This window comes from Pelecanus crispus, chromosome Z (genome assembly GCF_030463565.1).
Source record: "Pelecanus crispus isolate bPelCri1 chromosome Z, bPelCri1.pri, whole genome shotgun sequence".
Taxonomy (NCBI): domain Eukaryota; kingdom Metazoa; phylum Chordata; class Aves; order Pelecaniformes; family Pelecanidae; genus Pelecanus; species Pelecanus crispus.
The window spans coordinates 65,978,390-65,994,935 of NC_134676.1; the positions used below are offsets into that span (position 1 = coordinate 65,978,390).

The 16,546-nt window shown below is 41.8% G+C and overlaps 1 protein-coding gene across 1 annotated transcript in view; it reads left to right on the plus strand.

Moving 5' to 3' along the window:
* ZNF608 (zinc finger protein 608) overlaps positions 1-16,025 on the plus strand; it is an 80,612-nt gene extending 64,587 nt beyond the window's left edge. The window contains exons 3-8 of the mRNA XM_075726887.1: positions 7,677-7,764; positions 8,232-10,683; positions 12,462-12,879; positions 13,440-13,612; positions 14,527-14,680; positions 15,940-16,025. Of these exons, the coding sequence (XP_075583002.1) occupies positions 7,677-7,764; positions 8,232-10,683; positions 12,462-12,879; positions 13,440-13,612; positions 14,527-14,680; positions 15,940-16,025 (3,371 nt within the window). The remainder of the gene's footprint in view (positions 1-7,676; positions 7,765-8,231; positions 10,684-12,461; positions 12,880-13,439; positions 13,613-14,526; positions 14,681-15,939) is intronic.
* The last annotated feature ends 521 nt before the right edge of the window (positions 16,026-16,546 follow it).

The following is a 16,546-nucleotide window of genomic DNA, read 5'->3' on the forward strand; positions in this document are numbered from 1 at the left end:
ATTAAAGGTATAACACAGTTTTTTCAAGCTAGGTTGGTGGTTGCTACTCTAGATACATTGTACTGAGACTTCATAATGAAGGGGGAAAGAAAGGGCATGCCATTTGAATAAAGTATCCATGAAATTTAGGTTGACATTACTCAGAACTTACTGGAAATCACATGGATATGAACTAAGTTTGTTACGCTGTTGAAGAAGCTGCTGTAGTTTATGTGGCTAGAGTAATGCCAACCTGCTTTAGCCGCCAGCAGGGCACCCTTAACTAAAATAGCAGGTTTTAGCCTCTCAGCCCTTTAACCTTTAAGCTTACTATGCTTTCATAAAGTACTAAATTAAACCACAGCTAAGCATCTCAAAGGTTTATGACTGTACCAGCAGTATTTCATTATGCTTTTCCTTAATGCTACCCAATCTTCTCAGCTTCATTGCTATACAGTATTTGTTCAGATAAAGTCTAGTATCCAGGATGACTAATTGCATATCTGTGCTCCAGATGGTTTGATTACAGGATGTGGTTAAAGTGACTTTCCAAACATTCAGTGCAGCAGTGGGGCTCTCTAAAAACAAAACAAAACAAAACAAAAACCACCAACAAAACCCAAAAAAAACCCACCAGTCTTGCATTTCCAGGCCACCTGACAGTCATTACATTTTCAAGCTTGCTGATGTTGATGTCTGTTACATGTGCACCTGCTGTAGATGTAGTTAAGTTCTTGTGCCATGCTAGACAGAGAGTGTGATTAAAGTAGTAAATAAATTGTGTGTCTACCAGATCAGTATTCAGTGTAGAAGACTTGACTTTATACGTAGAATGTTTACTATTAATTTTAGATTAGTTCCTTGATGGAAGCAATCAGGGAGAAATAAGCCATTTGCATTGCAAGTCTAATATAAACATTCTGTGTTTTTTATGCCTGCATGAATTGCAGGTGTATATGTGGATCTGGGATTGATGATGATGTGGTGGATGTTGTGAGGCAAATGAGTTATACTGCTCTTACTAAACCAATGGCAATGAAAAAGCTTGAGATAATCCTAAGATTATAGATTTTCATCTTGCAGCCTTTTGCACTTCATATACTTTAGTTAGTTAGAACAGTGATGTCAAATAGATACATGTGGGATAAAAAAATGTGCAGTGCCAGATGCAGAATAAAATGTGTTTAATCCATGGTGGCAGTGTATTCACTGATGACAGATATGCCATGGTTTGGCTATCCCAGCCATGTCTGTAGTATTTGTACTTGGCAAGGCTGTGACAAAAGGCAAATTGAATTTGGTCTGCAAACGAATTTGTGGGTTCACTGATCATAAAGATACGAGGAGTTGATTCTGCTGTAATGGTAGGTCAAGTGATGATGTAATGCCTTCTCAATACTGAGAATTGCATCTCAACCTTGAAGAGCTGCTAAGCCACAGCAATGTTGCTACAAGAATTTGTCATATTAAACTTCTTAAGAAGTAATCTTATAAAAATTACTACGAAGCACAGTATACTTTGGATCTTCCTCTGGCATCAGCAAAAGTTGTCTTAAAATGATACTCAGAATAGTAGAGGTAGTAGGCAGAACTGTTAACCAAATGGGTATTTTGAGCAAGCAGGACTCCACTTATGTTTAAATATAAGTGACTTATGTGACTTTTTAAACATAACGGATTTTTGGTGACTGAAAAGCAAACAAATGATTCCTAGTTTTGGAAGATCATGTAAATACTCTTCAATAAATCAGTTACAGAAGTGTTCAGAAAGACTTTGTGCAGATCTGCTTTCTCCAGAATTTTGCAGATACTTTTGGCCAGATTCTGTGAGAACAAAAGGAACACCTTTTACAAAAATGAAGGTGTACCCATTCACCTGCTCAGATAACTGGTCTTTTGAGTTTTCTGGGAAAATAATTAACTTGAACTAACACAGAATTTTGTAGCGGTTTCTGTGATCTGAACACAAAAGCAGCCTATGCTGTAAACATTGTCAGGCTTTCCTGTTTGATTAATTGAGTAATGCCTACTTACATTGCAATTTGAATGTGCTTGTTTTCTAAAGTCACTATTTTCAAAAAGTGGGGCCTGCATTTAAGATACTAATGTGATAATTTGATTCCTAACTGCATGGTAACAATTTTCAAAGTTTTGAATATAAAGCATAAAAATTTTTGGCTTATGTTCATTGCAGAAAAGGGAGTCAAGAAAGCAAAAGGATTAGTATCTGTTTTAGACTAGATCCTTCAGTCTTTTGTTCTTTAGATGAAGAAACATCTGCAAGACTGTATCCTGTTAGATTTGAATAGATCCTTACAAACTTGATGTGGCTGCTGGAAGTGCAGTGTCAAGGTAGTCAACATGAATGGTACCCTGGCTTAGCACTGAAGATGCCTTGTGATGTTTTTACATCAAAATAGCACATCTGCATTTGTTAGGCTGACTTTATAAGGGCATGGCTCTTTTTTTCAAATAGCGAACAACAAATTTAGGTAGTTCATTTCCAATTTGTAATAACATATTTCATTCTATAAATTTATTTAATACTGAACAGCCAATTTGAGTTCTGGTCTTTGTTATGCAGTCGCTGAAAAGAAGGAAGGGAGAGGAAGGGAAAGCGAACAAATACATCGCATCCACAGAACTCATAAAAAGTGCTTCTTTCTGTAGATTTCTGGAAATCATTTTATTACAGATCACTTTTGTGACATGTGACCTTTCATTCCACAATAAAATCCAAGTACAATTTGTCACAGTTATTTTGTACAGATTATTACATTATATCTACCAGAACTGCTTGTGTAAAATGGTTTTGTGCTCTAGACTTGTGTTAGTTTTTCCTATCTGTTGTTGGATAATTTTTTGCCATAAACATTATGGTTATGAATGTGATGAGTAAAGAAAAAAGCTCATAATGGTACATGCACTGTGAAGGAAAACACCAAAATACAGAATTTTTTCTTGCTAATTAGCCAACAGGCTAATGAAATTCCCCTTGATGTTAAAAGGAGGGACTTCTATTAACAGTGGTGGGCACCAGGTAACATCCTGTGTGCACCTTTGCTGGACATTAAGGCTTTTGTGTAGGATCCTGTCTTGGCTAATAATGGATTTCGGCAGAAAAGGTACTGATGACTGTAGGTGAACTGTAGAACTTCTAGGTAACATGATCCCATTTTCTTGTGTTAGACATAATTTTGTAATTCCTACACATAACAGATTCACCACTTGACTGTGTCTACTCCTTAATGATAAAGAGTAGCATGGGTAGTAACTTCTGAAATTTTAATTTTCTTGTTCTTGGCTGCTTTAATTTAGGATATTTGACACTGAAGACTGGAGGATATTGCTGATTTCAGATATACTGTAACTAAATAGTTACATAGTTTGCAAATGGAATGATAAACCAAATTAAGTCAAGAAATTTACACCCTCATTTAGGGATAAGTTTTTCTCTATTGCATCCAAATCTTGTGAACTGTGCTCTGGTAATTGGTGAAACTCTGAAGTTGACACCCTTACTCGGTGGAAGAAATGTTTGCATGTAGTCTAAATATATTCACTGTTGCTTGATCCAGCCTCACAAGAACAGGATTAGATATTTGGCCAGGTTTCCTGAATTGGAATCTTAAGAGTCCTGATACCCTCAGGTACACTACATTCCAAGCCTCTGAATTTTTCTCCCATTCTTCAGTAATGGTTACTTTAAATAGTTTAGCCTCATGGGCTTTTTTTAAGGTGAAAATACATCTCTGTATTCAGGCAGTATGAAACCTGTGGGTTCCTCCACTGTCTTTGCATTTTTACTCTTGTTCTGGCAACACTAAATAAATGATTGTTACATGGTATGTAGTCTAATGTATAGTCTAATGTAATGGGAAGTCTCGTTACAGGGACAGAGCCCCAGTGAAGTTCGATTCTGTATGTGATATGTTACTTGCTTTGTAAGATGGAGGGAGTATGTGCAGACCTATGCCCCAGCACACACACGCTCGAAAGAGGAGCTGGAACAACTTAGAGAAGGGTTAATGCCATGTATGACTGTATGCCCAGTGTACTCAGATGCAATACTCGGAGGTGAACTGAAGACTGCTGTAGTACTATTTGTGTGCTGCCTCTGAGGCAGTGCAGAGAAGTCTCAGCGGAGGTTCTTGTTTTGAGCTTGAACTCTGTGCCAGGACAAGTGTTCTGGATCAAAGCAGCTTGTAATAGTACACCCTGACTGGGTGCAGCTAGCATAATCCTTTCTCTTCAGTAGTGCATCTAGTATGTAATGTGGACTACTTACCTTTCTCATCTCTGTTTTCATTTTCCAGTGCTTTGGTCTAATAAGCCTCCAGTTGCATGTTTCTTTAGGGGTCAGTTCTGCCTCCCATGTTACTTACATTCTCGTGACCCATTTCTGTGATAATCTTAGAAGATTTAAATGAGCTGCCTTCGCTGCCAGTTCTGTGGAATCTTACCTGTGGCTGAGTCATGTGCTGTTCATTAGGAAAAGGAAATTTATTCCTTGCCACAGTTACTCTAACACAGCATGGAGATTCATCTTCCCTCCTACTTACATACTGGGGCTCTTGCTAAGACTAACAAACTTAATGAGATGCTAAATGTAACTGACTTTAAGGGAGGAACTTACTTGTGTTTGCTTTTGAAGTATTGACTTTCTTTACACTGGAAGGTCATTTGAATGTCTTCTAAGAATTACTGAAATGTGTATTGATTTCAGGGAGTTTTATTATTATACGTACTCCATGCCTTTACTTTGCCCTCTTTTCTATTAATAGATAAGACTATCCCTAGGTCTGTTATATAAATTAATAAAGCAAGCACACGCAGAGATAGACAATACTACACGTCTTGAGGAAGATGGAGACTTATTTAAGAATACATGTCGATTTAAAAAAAAAAAAGAAAAAAACGAAACACAAAACCTAACACACTTCAACGAAACGATAAAGGTGAACTAGCTGGGGAAAAATGAATGGCAGAGTTAATTCTCCTGTAATACTCCGTGGGAAGTCAGAAAGCCCTCCTTGCTTTGTACATTTAGGAGACTGGACAAACACTGGCAAAGGGACAGGAAGGAGCAATTGTGCCGCTGCAGGGAGGTGGGCTGCATGTCATAAAAGAATTCAGCGATGGAAAATACCCGTGATTTTCACTCGGAGCATTATGGAGTCACAGCTGACAAGCTATTAAGGTGGAAGGAAAGCATCCAGGTTACCAGAGAAACACCTTTTTAGCCTCTCTCTAGCGTGCGAGTGGCAGATGGGAACATAGCTCGGAGTCGCTTGTTGCGAGAAACCCAGTTTCCACTGACAAGTCTTTCCTCTGTGGATCTACTGACGTGTTCTCCTCTTCCCGTTCTTTGCCCACACGTTCGAGAAGGCGCAGAGCTGCCAAGACACGGCGTCATTTCGGCACTCGAGGAGAACGACACGGCACCTGCGGTCCCAGAGCCCTCACGGCCCCTCCACTTGGCCGCCAGCGGCAGAGGCGCCGCGGCAGCGCCTGCTCCCCTCCCGCACGGGGGACGGCTGCGGCGGAGCCCGCCGGGCCGCGCCCGGCCGCAGGAGCCGCTTCCCGGCGATCGGACTCCTCGTGTGACACGGCCCAGGCGCCGTGGAGGCCCAAGAGGCGGCACAGGGCGGTGTCAGCGCTGCGGGGCGCGGGTGCCGCGGGCGGAGGGCCCCGTGGCCCGGCAGGGCCCGGCGCTGCCCGCCCAGCCCGGCGGCCGCCGCAGAGCCCCGCGCCGCTCACGGCCCGCGGAGCGCTGCCTGCCCGCGCGCGCCCGGCCCGCCTGGCCTCTGCCACCAATGGGCTGGCGGCGGCGGTGCCGCGGAGCGGGGCGCGGCCAATCAGGAGTCGGAGCTGGCGGCGGGCGCGGGCCAATGGCGGGGGGGCCGGGGCGCCCCGCGGGGCCGGCGGCGGCAGCGGGCCCTGAGCGGCGGCAGGCGGGAGCGGGGCTGAGGCGGGCGGCCCCCGGCAGCGCCCCGGCCCCCGGCAGCGCCCCGGCCCCCGCCCCCGCCGCCCGAGCGGGGCCAGCGGGAAACGGGCCTGGTTTTTTCCCAGGCTGCCAAGTTCGCGCAGGTCATAAAAATACGGCGTAGCGATCTCAGCCTAACGCTTTGAGGTGCTCAGAGCCGGGCTCTGAGCCTGGCTGGAAGAGCCGTTTATCTTTCGCCCTGCGGGCCCGTTCGCCCCAGCGTACGAAGTCGCAGTCGCCCTATTGTAATGGCAACTTAAAACCTCACAGGGAATAATTTTCAAATCTGCTAACAGCGAATTTTCAAAGAAATCCCTTCTTCCCTGGCACCGCCACTAACAACACTTCAAATACTTCCCTGCTGCTAAAAGGCCCCTGAGGAAATAAGCGGCTGGTTGGTTGCATGTTTACCTTGGTGCAGCAGAGAGGGATCGCTTTAGTGCGAAACGAGAAATCGCACTGGCAAGACAAAGCAAAAAGACCGGCTGGAAATGTTCTGGCACAATGCCATTATTATATCCGTTGTAGAAACGCTACAGCTAGAACAAGGGAAGTGTAGAGGAAAAACAAGTCACAAGGCTGGCAGCTGCGAGTTAGTGTCTTCACGCCTCTTCCAAATTGGAAACATTTTGCATCGTGCCTTTCTTTGCTAGGTAAAATACATTTTTTCGTTCAGTGTACGTTCTAATGAGAAGAGATGGCTGGTTCAATAATACTATCTTGTGTTTATTTGCGGAAGTTAATGGATTAAAGGGGTCATTATGCTGGCTAGTCCATAAACATGATGATAAATTACGTGAAGAAGTGTTTGAGGGCAACCTGGAAACGTTTGAATGACATCCCCCCACATTTGTTTTATTGTTACTTAGGATATCCTTACCATGCACACATTTTACAGGGATTGTTCCAATAAACCACAATTAGAAGTCTGCTTTAGGTGAGCAGACAAATTTACATTTAATAAAAGTCATAAGTGGAAAAACAATTAAATTGCAATACGTTTTTTAAAGGATCCCTCTTTCTACCTATCTGTATTATAATTCCTCTTCGCTTTACTGTATGATTGCAATTTCATGTCTAGTCCCTCGCTTTCCACAGAAGAAAAGGCAAGTAATAGACATTTCCATCTATATATGTTGAACAAAACTTGCAATGCATACATGCATGCGTGTGCGTGCGCGCGTGTGTGTGTGTGTTTGGATATATGCAATTTCAACTAAATAGAAGCATCATTATCATATTGTTCAAAGCAAAGCAGATTCTTCTCAGTCACCTACTGATTCAAACAGTGTAACTGGCGCTTAGTTTATGCTGGCCGGCTGCCAAGCGAAAGCAATTATATGCAATAATAGCAAAATTAAGAGGTGAGTGTTGCTGTTTTACAGCAGGACATGGCAAAACCCATTTCCTTCTGTCAGCTGTATCTTGATTACACACACAGTCACTCAGGCACACACTCTCTCTTACACGCATACACATGCACACATACACTCTTGTTCTTTGTCGTTTGCTGTCTTTCCTGTGGGTTTTAACTTGAGGTCACTGAAACCAGAAAAGAGGAAGAGTATAGACCACAGTGTTTGAAAGCAAATAAGGATAAAGCTCTCACTTTGTGCGGAAGGAGAGAAGAAATGAAAAAAGAGCAAAACAAAAAGCCTACCCCAATTATTCTTCTGACTGTGGTAATACTTTGTTTTTTCCCCACTGGCAGGTGTCCTAGTGGTAAATGTTACGTGGAGGAACAAGACATATGTGGGAACACTGCTGGACTGCACAAAGCATGACTGGGCCCCTCCTAGGTAGGCCGTCATTCGGAGTCTGTTTTTTCTCTGCTGTATTTTCACTCCCAATCTCTGTCAAGAGACTGTACAGAGATTAATAAAAAACAACTGGTTATAATTGAAAACATGCACCAGCGAAATGAGTAATTCTCTGTTCCACACTGAAATGTGGGGTGGGAGGTTTTGTTTTGTGTTTCTGAGAGGAAAGGGGAAATACATGAGATTCAATCAGAGGGCAGTTAATTTAAAAATGCATTTCTGTAAGTTTGGAAAATTTTTCTCTCCATTGTTCTAATTAGGTGGTCTTGTTCTTACTGGTTTTGTCCTTTTTTAATGACTTTCTCTTCGAGACTCTAACATTCTCATTCGGAAGAAGGACATCTCTCCTTGTTAATGTACGAAGATTCTGTTATGGGAAGTGGTGGTGTTTTGGTATTTATTAAGTTCACAGCTCCTGCTGATGAAATCTGCTCTTGTTTATGTAGGTTTTGTGAATCGCCAACAAGTGACCTGGAAATGCGTGGAGGACGGGGCAGGGGAAAGCGGGCAAGGTCAGCTGCAGCTGCAGCTGTGCCTGGGAATGATGCAAGTTTTGCAGAGTCCAGAGGACTTCAGAATAAGAATCGAGGTGGTGCCAATGGGAAGGGGAGGAGGGGCAGCCTTAACTCAAGTGGGCGCAGGACACCTCCAAACTGTGCCATGGATGAAGTCAAAGCCAGCCCCTCATCCACAAACAAGAGGAAAGCTAAGCCTCCAATGGAGCTAGATTTGAACTCCAGTTCAGAGGACAATAAATCTGGAAAACGTGTTCGTACTAACTCTAGAAGCACTCCCACCACCCCACAGGGGAAACCTGAGACTACTTTTTTGGACCAAGGCTGCTCTTCTCCGGTGCTGATTGACTGTCCTCACCCCAACTGCAACAAAAAATACAAGCACATTAATGGACTACGGTACCATCAGGCTCATGCACATTTAGACCCAGAAAACAAACTGGAGTTCGAGCCTGACAGTGAAGACAAAATTTCAGACTGTGAGGAGGCACTGAGTAATGTGGCACTTGAATGCAGTGAGCCAAGCACAAATTTGCCAGGCTTTGATCCACTAAAAGCACCGACGTCTCCTTCCTCCATCACTACCCCAGGGACCCCCAAGGGAAAAAGGGAACTGACCAGCAATGGCCCCGGTTCAGTTATCAGTTCCAAAACTGGCAAGAATTCTGGCAAAAAGAAGGGTCTGAACAGTGAATTGAACAGCCTTCCAGTAATTTCTAATATGGCAGCCACACTGGATAATTGCTCAGTAGCAGATGGCAATTTGCAAACTGAAATGCCGAAATTGGAGGCTGAAGGGTTAATCGACAAGAAGAGTTTGGGTGATAAAGGCAAGAAAGCAAACAACTGCAAAGTGGATAAAAACCTTTCCAAACTGAAAACAGCCAGGCCCATTGCCCCAGCCCCAGCACCGACTCCTCCACAATTAATAGCTATACCTACTACAGCCTTTACAACCACCACTACAGGGACAATACCGGGACTGCCCTCTCTAACAACTACTATTGTTCAGGCTACACCAAAGAGCCCTCCGCTAAAACCTATTCAACCAAAGCCCACAATTATGGGAGAGCCAAGCACTGTAAACCCAGCTCTCACATCACTCAAAGACAAAAAGAAAAAGGAGAAGCGAAAGCTGAAGGACAAAGAAAGCAAAGAGACGGGAAGCCCCAAGATGGATTCTAAGCTGGGAAAGCTGGAGGATTCAAAAGGGTCTGGGAAAGACTTATCTGGACATTTTTTAAAGGACCATCTCAACAAGAATGAAGTGCTAGCTAATGGACTGTCAGAGTCTCAAGAGAGCAGGATGGCAAGTATTAAGGCTGAAGCTGATAAGGTTTACACGTTCACAGACAATGCGCCCAGCCCTTCCATAGGGAGTGCCTCCAGGATGGAATGCAGCACTTTGGTGAATGGACAATCTGCCATGGCGCCACTGCATGTGTTGACACAAAACGGTGCAGATAGCGCGGCCGCTAAAACCAACAGCCCTGCTTACTCGGATATTTCTGATGCAGCTGATGATGGTGGCTCTGACAGCAGGTCAGAGGGCATGAGGTCAAAGGCCAGCTCTCCGTCGGATATTATTTCTAATAAGGACGGTGTTGTAAAAGGACATTCTTCAACCACAGCACAATCAGCTCAAGCGAAAGAGTCCCATTCTCCCTATTACCATGGCTACGATCCTTATTATTCCCCAAGTTACATGCACTCTGGACAGGTCAATGCCCCAGCAGCTGGGAACAGCAGTACCCCACAGGGACTGAAGATCAAAAAAGAGGCTGAGGAAGAGGCTGAAAAGAAAGAGAAGGCAGAACCGTCAGATGCCAAGAAAAGTGAAAGCGCTTCCTCCAATTTGCAACCGCAACATCAGTCAGTAATAACGCAAAGACACCCTGCACTTGCTCAGTCACTTTATTATGGACAGTATGCCTATGGGCTCTATATGGACCAAAAGTCCTTAATGGCCTCTAACCCCGCTTACAGGCAGCAGTATGAAAAATACTATGAGGACCAGAGACTAGCAGAACAGAAAATGGCACAAACTGGGAGGGACTGTGAAAGGAAGAATGACCCCCCCTTGAAGGAGATTGGAAAGGATGATAACAAGCAGAAGAATATTCCATCTGCCACTATTTCAAAGGCCCCTTCAACTCCAGAGTCCAGCAAAAATAACACTAAAATAGGGTCATCAGTCCCTAACAAAGGTGAGGAGACAAGCAAATCACAGATCCTTTCCAATCACCAGCAGCAGCTTCAGTCTGACAGTTTCAAAGCCAAACAAATGGAAAACCACCAGCTCATAAAGGAGGCTGTGGAGATGAAATCTGTTATGGACTCCATGAAGCAAACAGGAGTAGATCCAACCACAAGATTTAAACAGGTGAGATCACAGGAAATGGAACAAGTGTCTTGATTTATTCTTAAGTCATGTGAGATTTTGTCCCCGATTCTGCTATGTTCTTCTACTTTTGCAGCCAATCAAGCTCCGCCATCCTTTTTTCATGCTGGAAAGTACTGTAATCTGTGAATAGACCAATAGACCTTTCAGTTGAGCTGTTTGAAAAGAAGAAAAAAAAAAAAAAGTTCTAGCAAGGTGGTGACAGAACCCAGGCTTAAGACCTGAATAGGCTATTTTAACTTACATGCATGAATAAAATAGAATTAGATTTCTCTTTTAGATGTAAATTCTAAGCAATTTACTTAGTTCAGAAATGAGACATTTCAAGCAAAATAAGCAGCTTTCATTGTGAGAGAACTTGAAGTAGATTTGAAACATGTTTTGAAGTGTTTCTTTTTTTTGTTAAATGACAGTTGGCATTTACTAAAGATGGGTGAGCTGGTTCTTTGAACAGTTGGCTTGAAGCTCAGCTCTTTATCTTAACCCAAGGTGACCTTTTTGAAGCAGTTAAGTTCCCTTTCTCTCCTCAACCAACCTCAAGCGCCTACAGACCTACACAATGGATGAAATCCTCTCTCCATTGAAGTCAGTGATAGTTTTGCCAATGACTTCAGTGGAACCAGAATTTCATTCAGTGGCTTCGTGCTGACCTTCCTAGATGTCACATTGCCTTCATTTGAGGCAATGCAACTGCCTCTGTGCTCTGAACCAGAGCCTCAATGCTTGATGCTTTCATGTTCTGGTGTATGGTACATCCCAGACTTCACCCTTACGGGCTGTCTTTCAAGATACGGTGGGGTCAGGTGAGTGGGAGTTAGGGAGCTCTAAAGGAAGTGGGATGGTACAGCCCTGAGTAGGAGAAGATTTCTGCTGATTCAAATGAGTATTTGAACCAGACTGTCCAAGCGTTTGGTTGTGTGCTTATGTTTGTGTTGCGTGTGGCATAAATGTGTATCAGTTGGAGACAACGTTTACAATTAGCTCTTGCGTATCCTGTATTAGAAAAAAAAGTCTTCCTGTTACTGCTCCGTACTGATCTGGTGTAGTCTTGTAAAGAACTCAGCTACCTAATTCTATAATGTGTTTATAGACTGGTCTATGTAATATATTATGCAAAAATGTATTTATGATATCCTGCACATGTTCTTTAAGCCATGTGGTCCTGATCCTGTAAATATTTAACCATGTGTAATTTTACAAACTTGAAATAAGACTGTTAGCTGAAGAAGTCTGCCTTAATGTCTGACTTCCACTGATTTCCTGAATGTTTGTAATATCAGAGGCAGCATTAGCATCTTTCCAGCTAGATCAGTTTTTCAGGTTCATTGTTCCAGGTAATCTAAGTGCTCTGGCATATCATTAACCAGCTTTTAATTTTGTGGTTCACAGATATTTTTTGCTCTCTAGTGGGAAAATCTCTCTGTGGGCTTTAATTAAAATGTTTTATGAATAGCATGGTCTCAGAACTTTGATACAATGCATATGTATTTCATGATTAAACTAGTTAAAGGCATGAAGAAGGATATAAGATGAAGCAATTGAATTAAATTTTGATAATAGTCTTTTGCTCCTTCATGGGAATATTGGTTTGACTTTGAGCTCAAGGCACTCTGTAGCAAGCAAACCTCTCCTCTATGTAATAGGGATATGTTATTAAAACAGCTATTAAAAATACATTAACTGAAGTATGGGAAATATCAATAACGATCTTATTTCAACATCTAAGTTCAGAACAAAATTTTTTTTCTCCTCCATATTAGGATCCAGATTCACGAACATGGCATCATTATGTCTATCAGCCCAAATACCTTGATCAGCAAAAATCAGAAGAACTTGATCGTGAGAAAAAGTTAAAAGAAGACAGCCCTAGAAAAACACCTAACAAGGAAAGTTCCCTGCCTAACCTTCCTGTCTCATTAGCAAGCATTAAAGAGGAGCCTAAAGAGGTCAAGCGTTCTGATTCTCAATCAGTGGATGAGAGCAAGATAAAAAACGATGATCGAAAGACTCCTGTAAATTGGAAGGACTCTCGGGGTGCTAGAGTAGCAGTTTCCTCACCAATGAGTCAGCATCAGTCATATATCCAGTACTTGCATGCTTATCCTTATCCACAGATGTACGATCCCAACCATCCAGCCTATCGCGCAGTCTCTCCTGTCCTAATGCACAGCTATCCTGGTATGTATTCTGAAATTTGCCTTGCACACTAGTTAAGATTTACACCTTCAAAGTGCAGTAAAGCCTGCATTTTAATATTTCTGTTAGTAGCAAGGGTAAATTAGAAGCTTGATGGGTGACATTTGTTTTGCTTGTGCTTCCGCTAGGGAAAGTTCTGTAGATGAAACTGATTTAATACAAGATGTTCCTTTTATGAACTGTCACAGTTCCCAGCTACAGTTTTCTCAACCCTTGACAGTCTGCTATTGCTGTTAGACTGACAGATAGTTTATTGCCTATAAAAATATTCTAAGCACTTACTGTCAGAACCATTATAGTTACTATTCCTTTCACTTAAAGAGGACCCATAAATGTCTGAAATGGCTATCAGCTCAACCCTCTTTATAACCTCCATTCATCAGGATAAATTAGGTGAAGAAATTGAAGAGCAAAGATGCCGTTTGATAGTCACATGATCCATTTTTGATGTTATCCTCTGTCCTGGCACACCCTCTTCCCAGCTTGATCTAACCAAAATGTAAAAACAGTATCTTGATGTGGTATTTATTGTTTACCTGCAGGGGCCTATCTCTCTCCAGGATTTCATTATCCAGTTTATGGGAAGATGTCAGGGAGAGAAGAGGCGGAGAAAGTCAATACCAGCCCGAGTATCAATGCGAAATCAACCACTGAGTCCAAAGCACTGGATTTGCTCCAGCAGCATGCCAACCAGTATCGCAGCAAGTCCCCTGTTGTAAGGCTTCATCTGTTGTTACTGAAGAGTGGTACATATGGGGAGGGGTTGGGAACATCATTTGAAGAAGCACACAATCTGGCATCAAGCTCTGAATGCATGATTCTTCTTTATAGTACTGCTTAAAATAAAAGGAATTTATAGTCAGGATGCTTCTATGGCATAAACTGGAAGTGGCACATATAACACAGTTCTGAGCTCAGAGTCTTCCTATCTTGAATGAACGGACTCGTATAGAATCATAGATTCAGAGATACCTCCTGGTGCACAGTTCATTGCAATTAAACAGGAAGCTCCTGTTTGGAAACAGATAATGAAATGAGAAGCTGGGCTGCGGGATTTGGTAATATCCCCTCCCTATATTTGCCAGGAAGTCACATCTTCCAAATAGCAGATTACCAGCCCCCATTTCTGAAGATTTCCACATTGGAGCAAATCCTGTTGTTTTACTTTCAGATAAGTTGGTGCTAGTTTTAATTGTGAGAAAGTCACTGATTCTGATTCTATTTTTAAAAGGGCTCTCTTGCTGTTCAGGAAGGCTTGATCCCCAGAGTGCATTAAAGAGGGCTGAGGATTCATTTATCATCCGCTTTCAGCAGCTCAACTAGGTTGTTTAGGCATTGGCAAGTCAGCCAAGCTTAAGGGAGCCCAAAACTAGAAGTCATCATGGTGGCTTCAAGCTGCAGTGTTTTGCCTCCAAATCTCTGTGCCTTGGAAAATCTTCCATTAGCCAGATACACCAGCTTTAGATTAGAAACGAGTGCAAATAATCCAGTAGAGATTCTTCTTCAGAAAAAATCAGCTTTATTATTTGAATTAAGAGGTTGTTGCCAGGTAATGGCAAGTGTGATTTTATTGTGACTTTATGCCTTCTAAAATTCTCACATCAGTTTTCTTTCACTTTCTATTACTAGCCTGTGGAAAAATCAGCAGCTGAGCGTGAACGGGAAGCAGAAAGGGAACGAGACCGTCATTCTCCTTTTAGCCAGCGGCATCTCCATACACATCATCACACACATGTTGGAATGGGTTATCCCCTTATACCTGGACAGTATGACCCATTTCAGGGTGAGCAGATTTCCAGTGGTGGGATTGGAAACTCCATTGCCTCATGGAGTTGTTACCTTCACATTAGAAATCATTCCTATGTGAAGCATTTTGAATAGACATACCCTTGTTAAATCAGAAGTGCTTTACATTTAGGAAGAAGGCTTGAAAATGCACAGCATGGACTAACAGCAAATTAATAGCTTCATGCCTGAGAAATACCAAGTTTTCTTTCCAAACCTGGGTGTTAGAGCATTATTAAAGATGTATCAGTTAGGCTGTCATTCACATGAATGTTTTGATTACTACTACAAACTGACATTAACTGGCTGAAAGGCAGTGAAAAAAACAAGCCAAACAACCTCCTTTTTGTATAATTAGGGTTGTGTAAGCAATGAAAGAAATGTAGCAAAGACAAAAGCTTTTTATACTGAACATATTTTATGTACAAGGCATTGCAGTCACAAGGGTTTGAGCTTGTTAAAATGTGACCATCTGAAAGAGGACTCTTTGTATTTTGGCAAATGCAGTGCACAAAGTTGCAGTCAGGGAAAAAGCAGCACAGTAAGATACGATTCATTCTCCCTAGGTTTTATACCAGTCTTTGACTGTTTTTCTCTAACCCTGGACTCTAGCTGAATTAAAAGGAGATTTCCTCCCATGCAGCAAAGTACATGCTATCACAATTGGTGGCTAAATGACATTAATTCATTACGTTCACTTGGTGCCTCAGCAGTTATTTTTCCTGTGTAAAAGTCTTGACATTTCTCAGTTTGATTCAGTGATTCCATATGCCTTTTGGGATGCATTATGCTTGTTCAGTAGGAAAACTGTAAAAGTGATAAGTTATTATGAAAGTATTGTATTCTGAGCAGCTGGCATGTCGTTTCTGTAATTCACTGTGACTTTTGATTCTTGTTGTTTCCTGGTACCTATTATTTCTACTGAGCTTCCTATTCAGGAACTCATACAAACCACTTAGCATCATGCAGTGCAGTACTTACAAAGGAATACAGTAAGTAGGAATGCTGTATTTTCTTGTAAAATACCTATCAAGGACAATTCAGTTTACTACATGAAAGCATGTTGATCATACTGGGCAGACTGTCTTAACACTGTTGCCTGAAATATTTGTCATTTATGTAGTGTTAAAATCCCACCATTTTCTGATGGAGTTTTTGTCTGTTTGTCTTGGAGATTCTTCCTAACATTTCTCTGAGCACAAAACTCCATTAAAACCAGAAGTACATGAACATTCCTTTGTTTCTTCTTTCCCTCAGGATTGACCTCTGCTGCCCTGGTTGCCACTCAGCAGGTGGCTGCACAGGCATCTGCATCTGGTATGTTTCCTGCACAAAGAAGGTAAATAGCCAGTAAATCTTAAATTATATATCTTAATAGAGGAGAGAAAGCAAATCATAGATTTTATAGCATGATGGTCTGCAGTTCCTTGTTTGACACAGTTTTGAGGATGAAGAAAAACTTGAGACTTCGGGTTAATTGTAGTTTTATTCTCTTTCAGGTGATATTTTGTCTGTAGTTGTGTCCTTTAACTGTAACATAGATCATTAAGAAGGAACAAGTAGTCTGTTCTGAGATTTTCCATAGAGTATATTTTAAGGATTGGTATTAAGATAAAACAACTGATTATGAAATATAATTTAAGATCTAAATTTTTTTATAAAAGGGGTTTAAAGTTCATGTTCAGTTAGATCCATGTACTACCAGGAAAACTTGGGATTTTATCATTCTGAAGTCTGCCTGGTTTTTCCTCATTTTGCTTTCAGAGAGGTTTGCTTGGGAGTCCATTGGAGGTGACATCATATTTAAGTTACTTTTAAATTACATTTAATTTACACATTTGCCTCTCGGTTATTTACCAGGTTT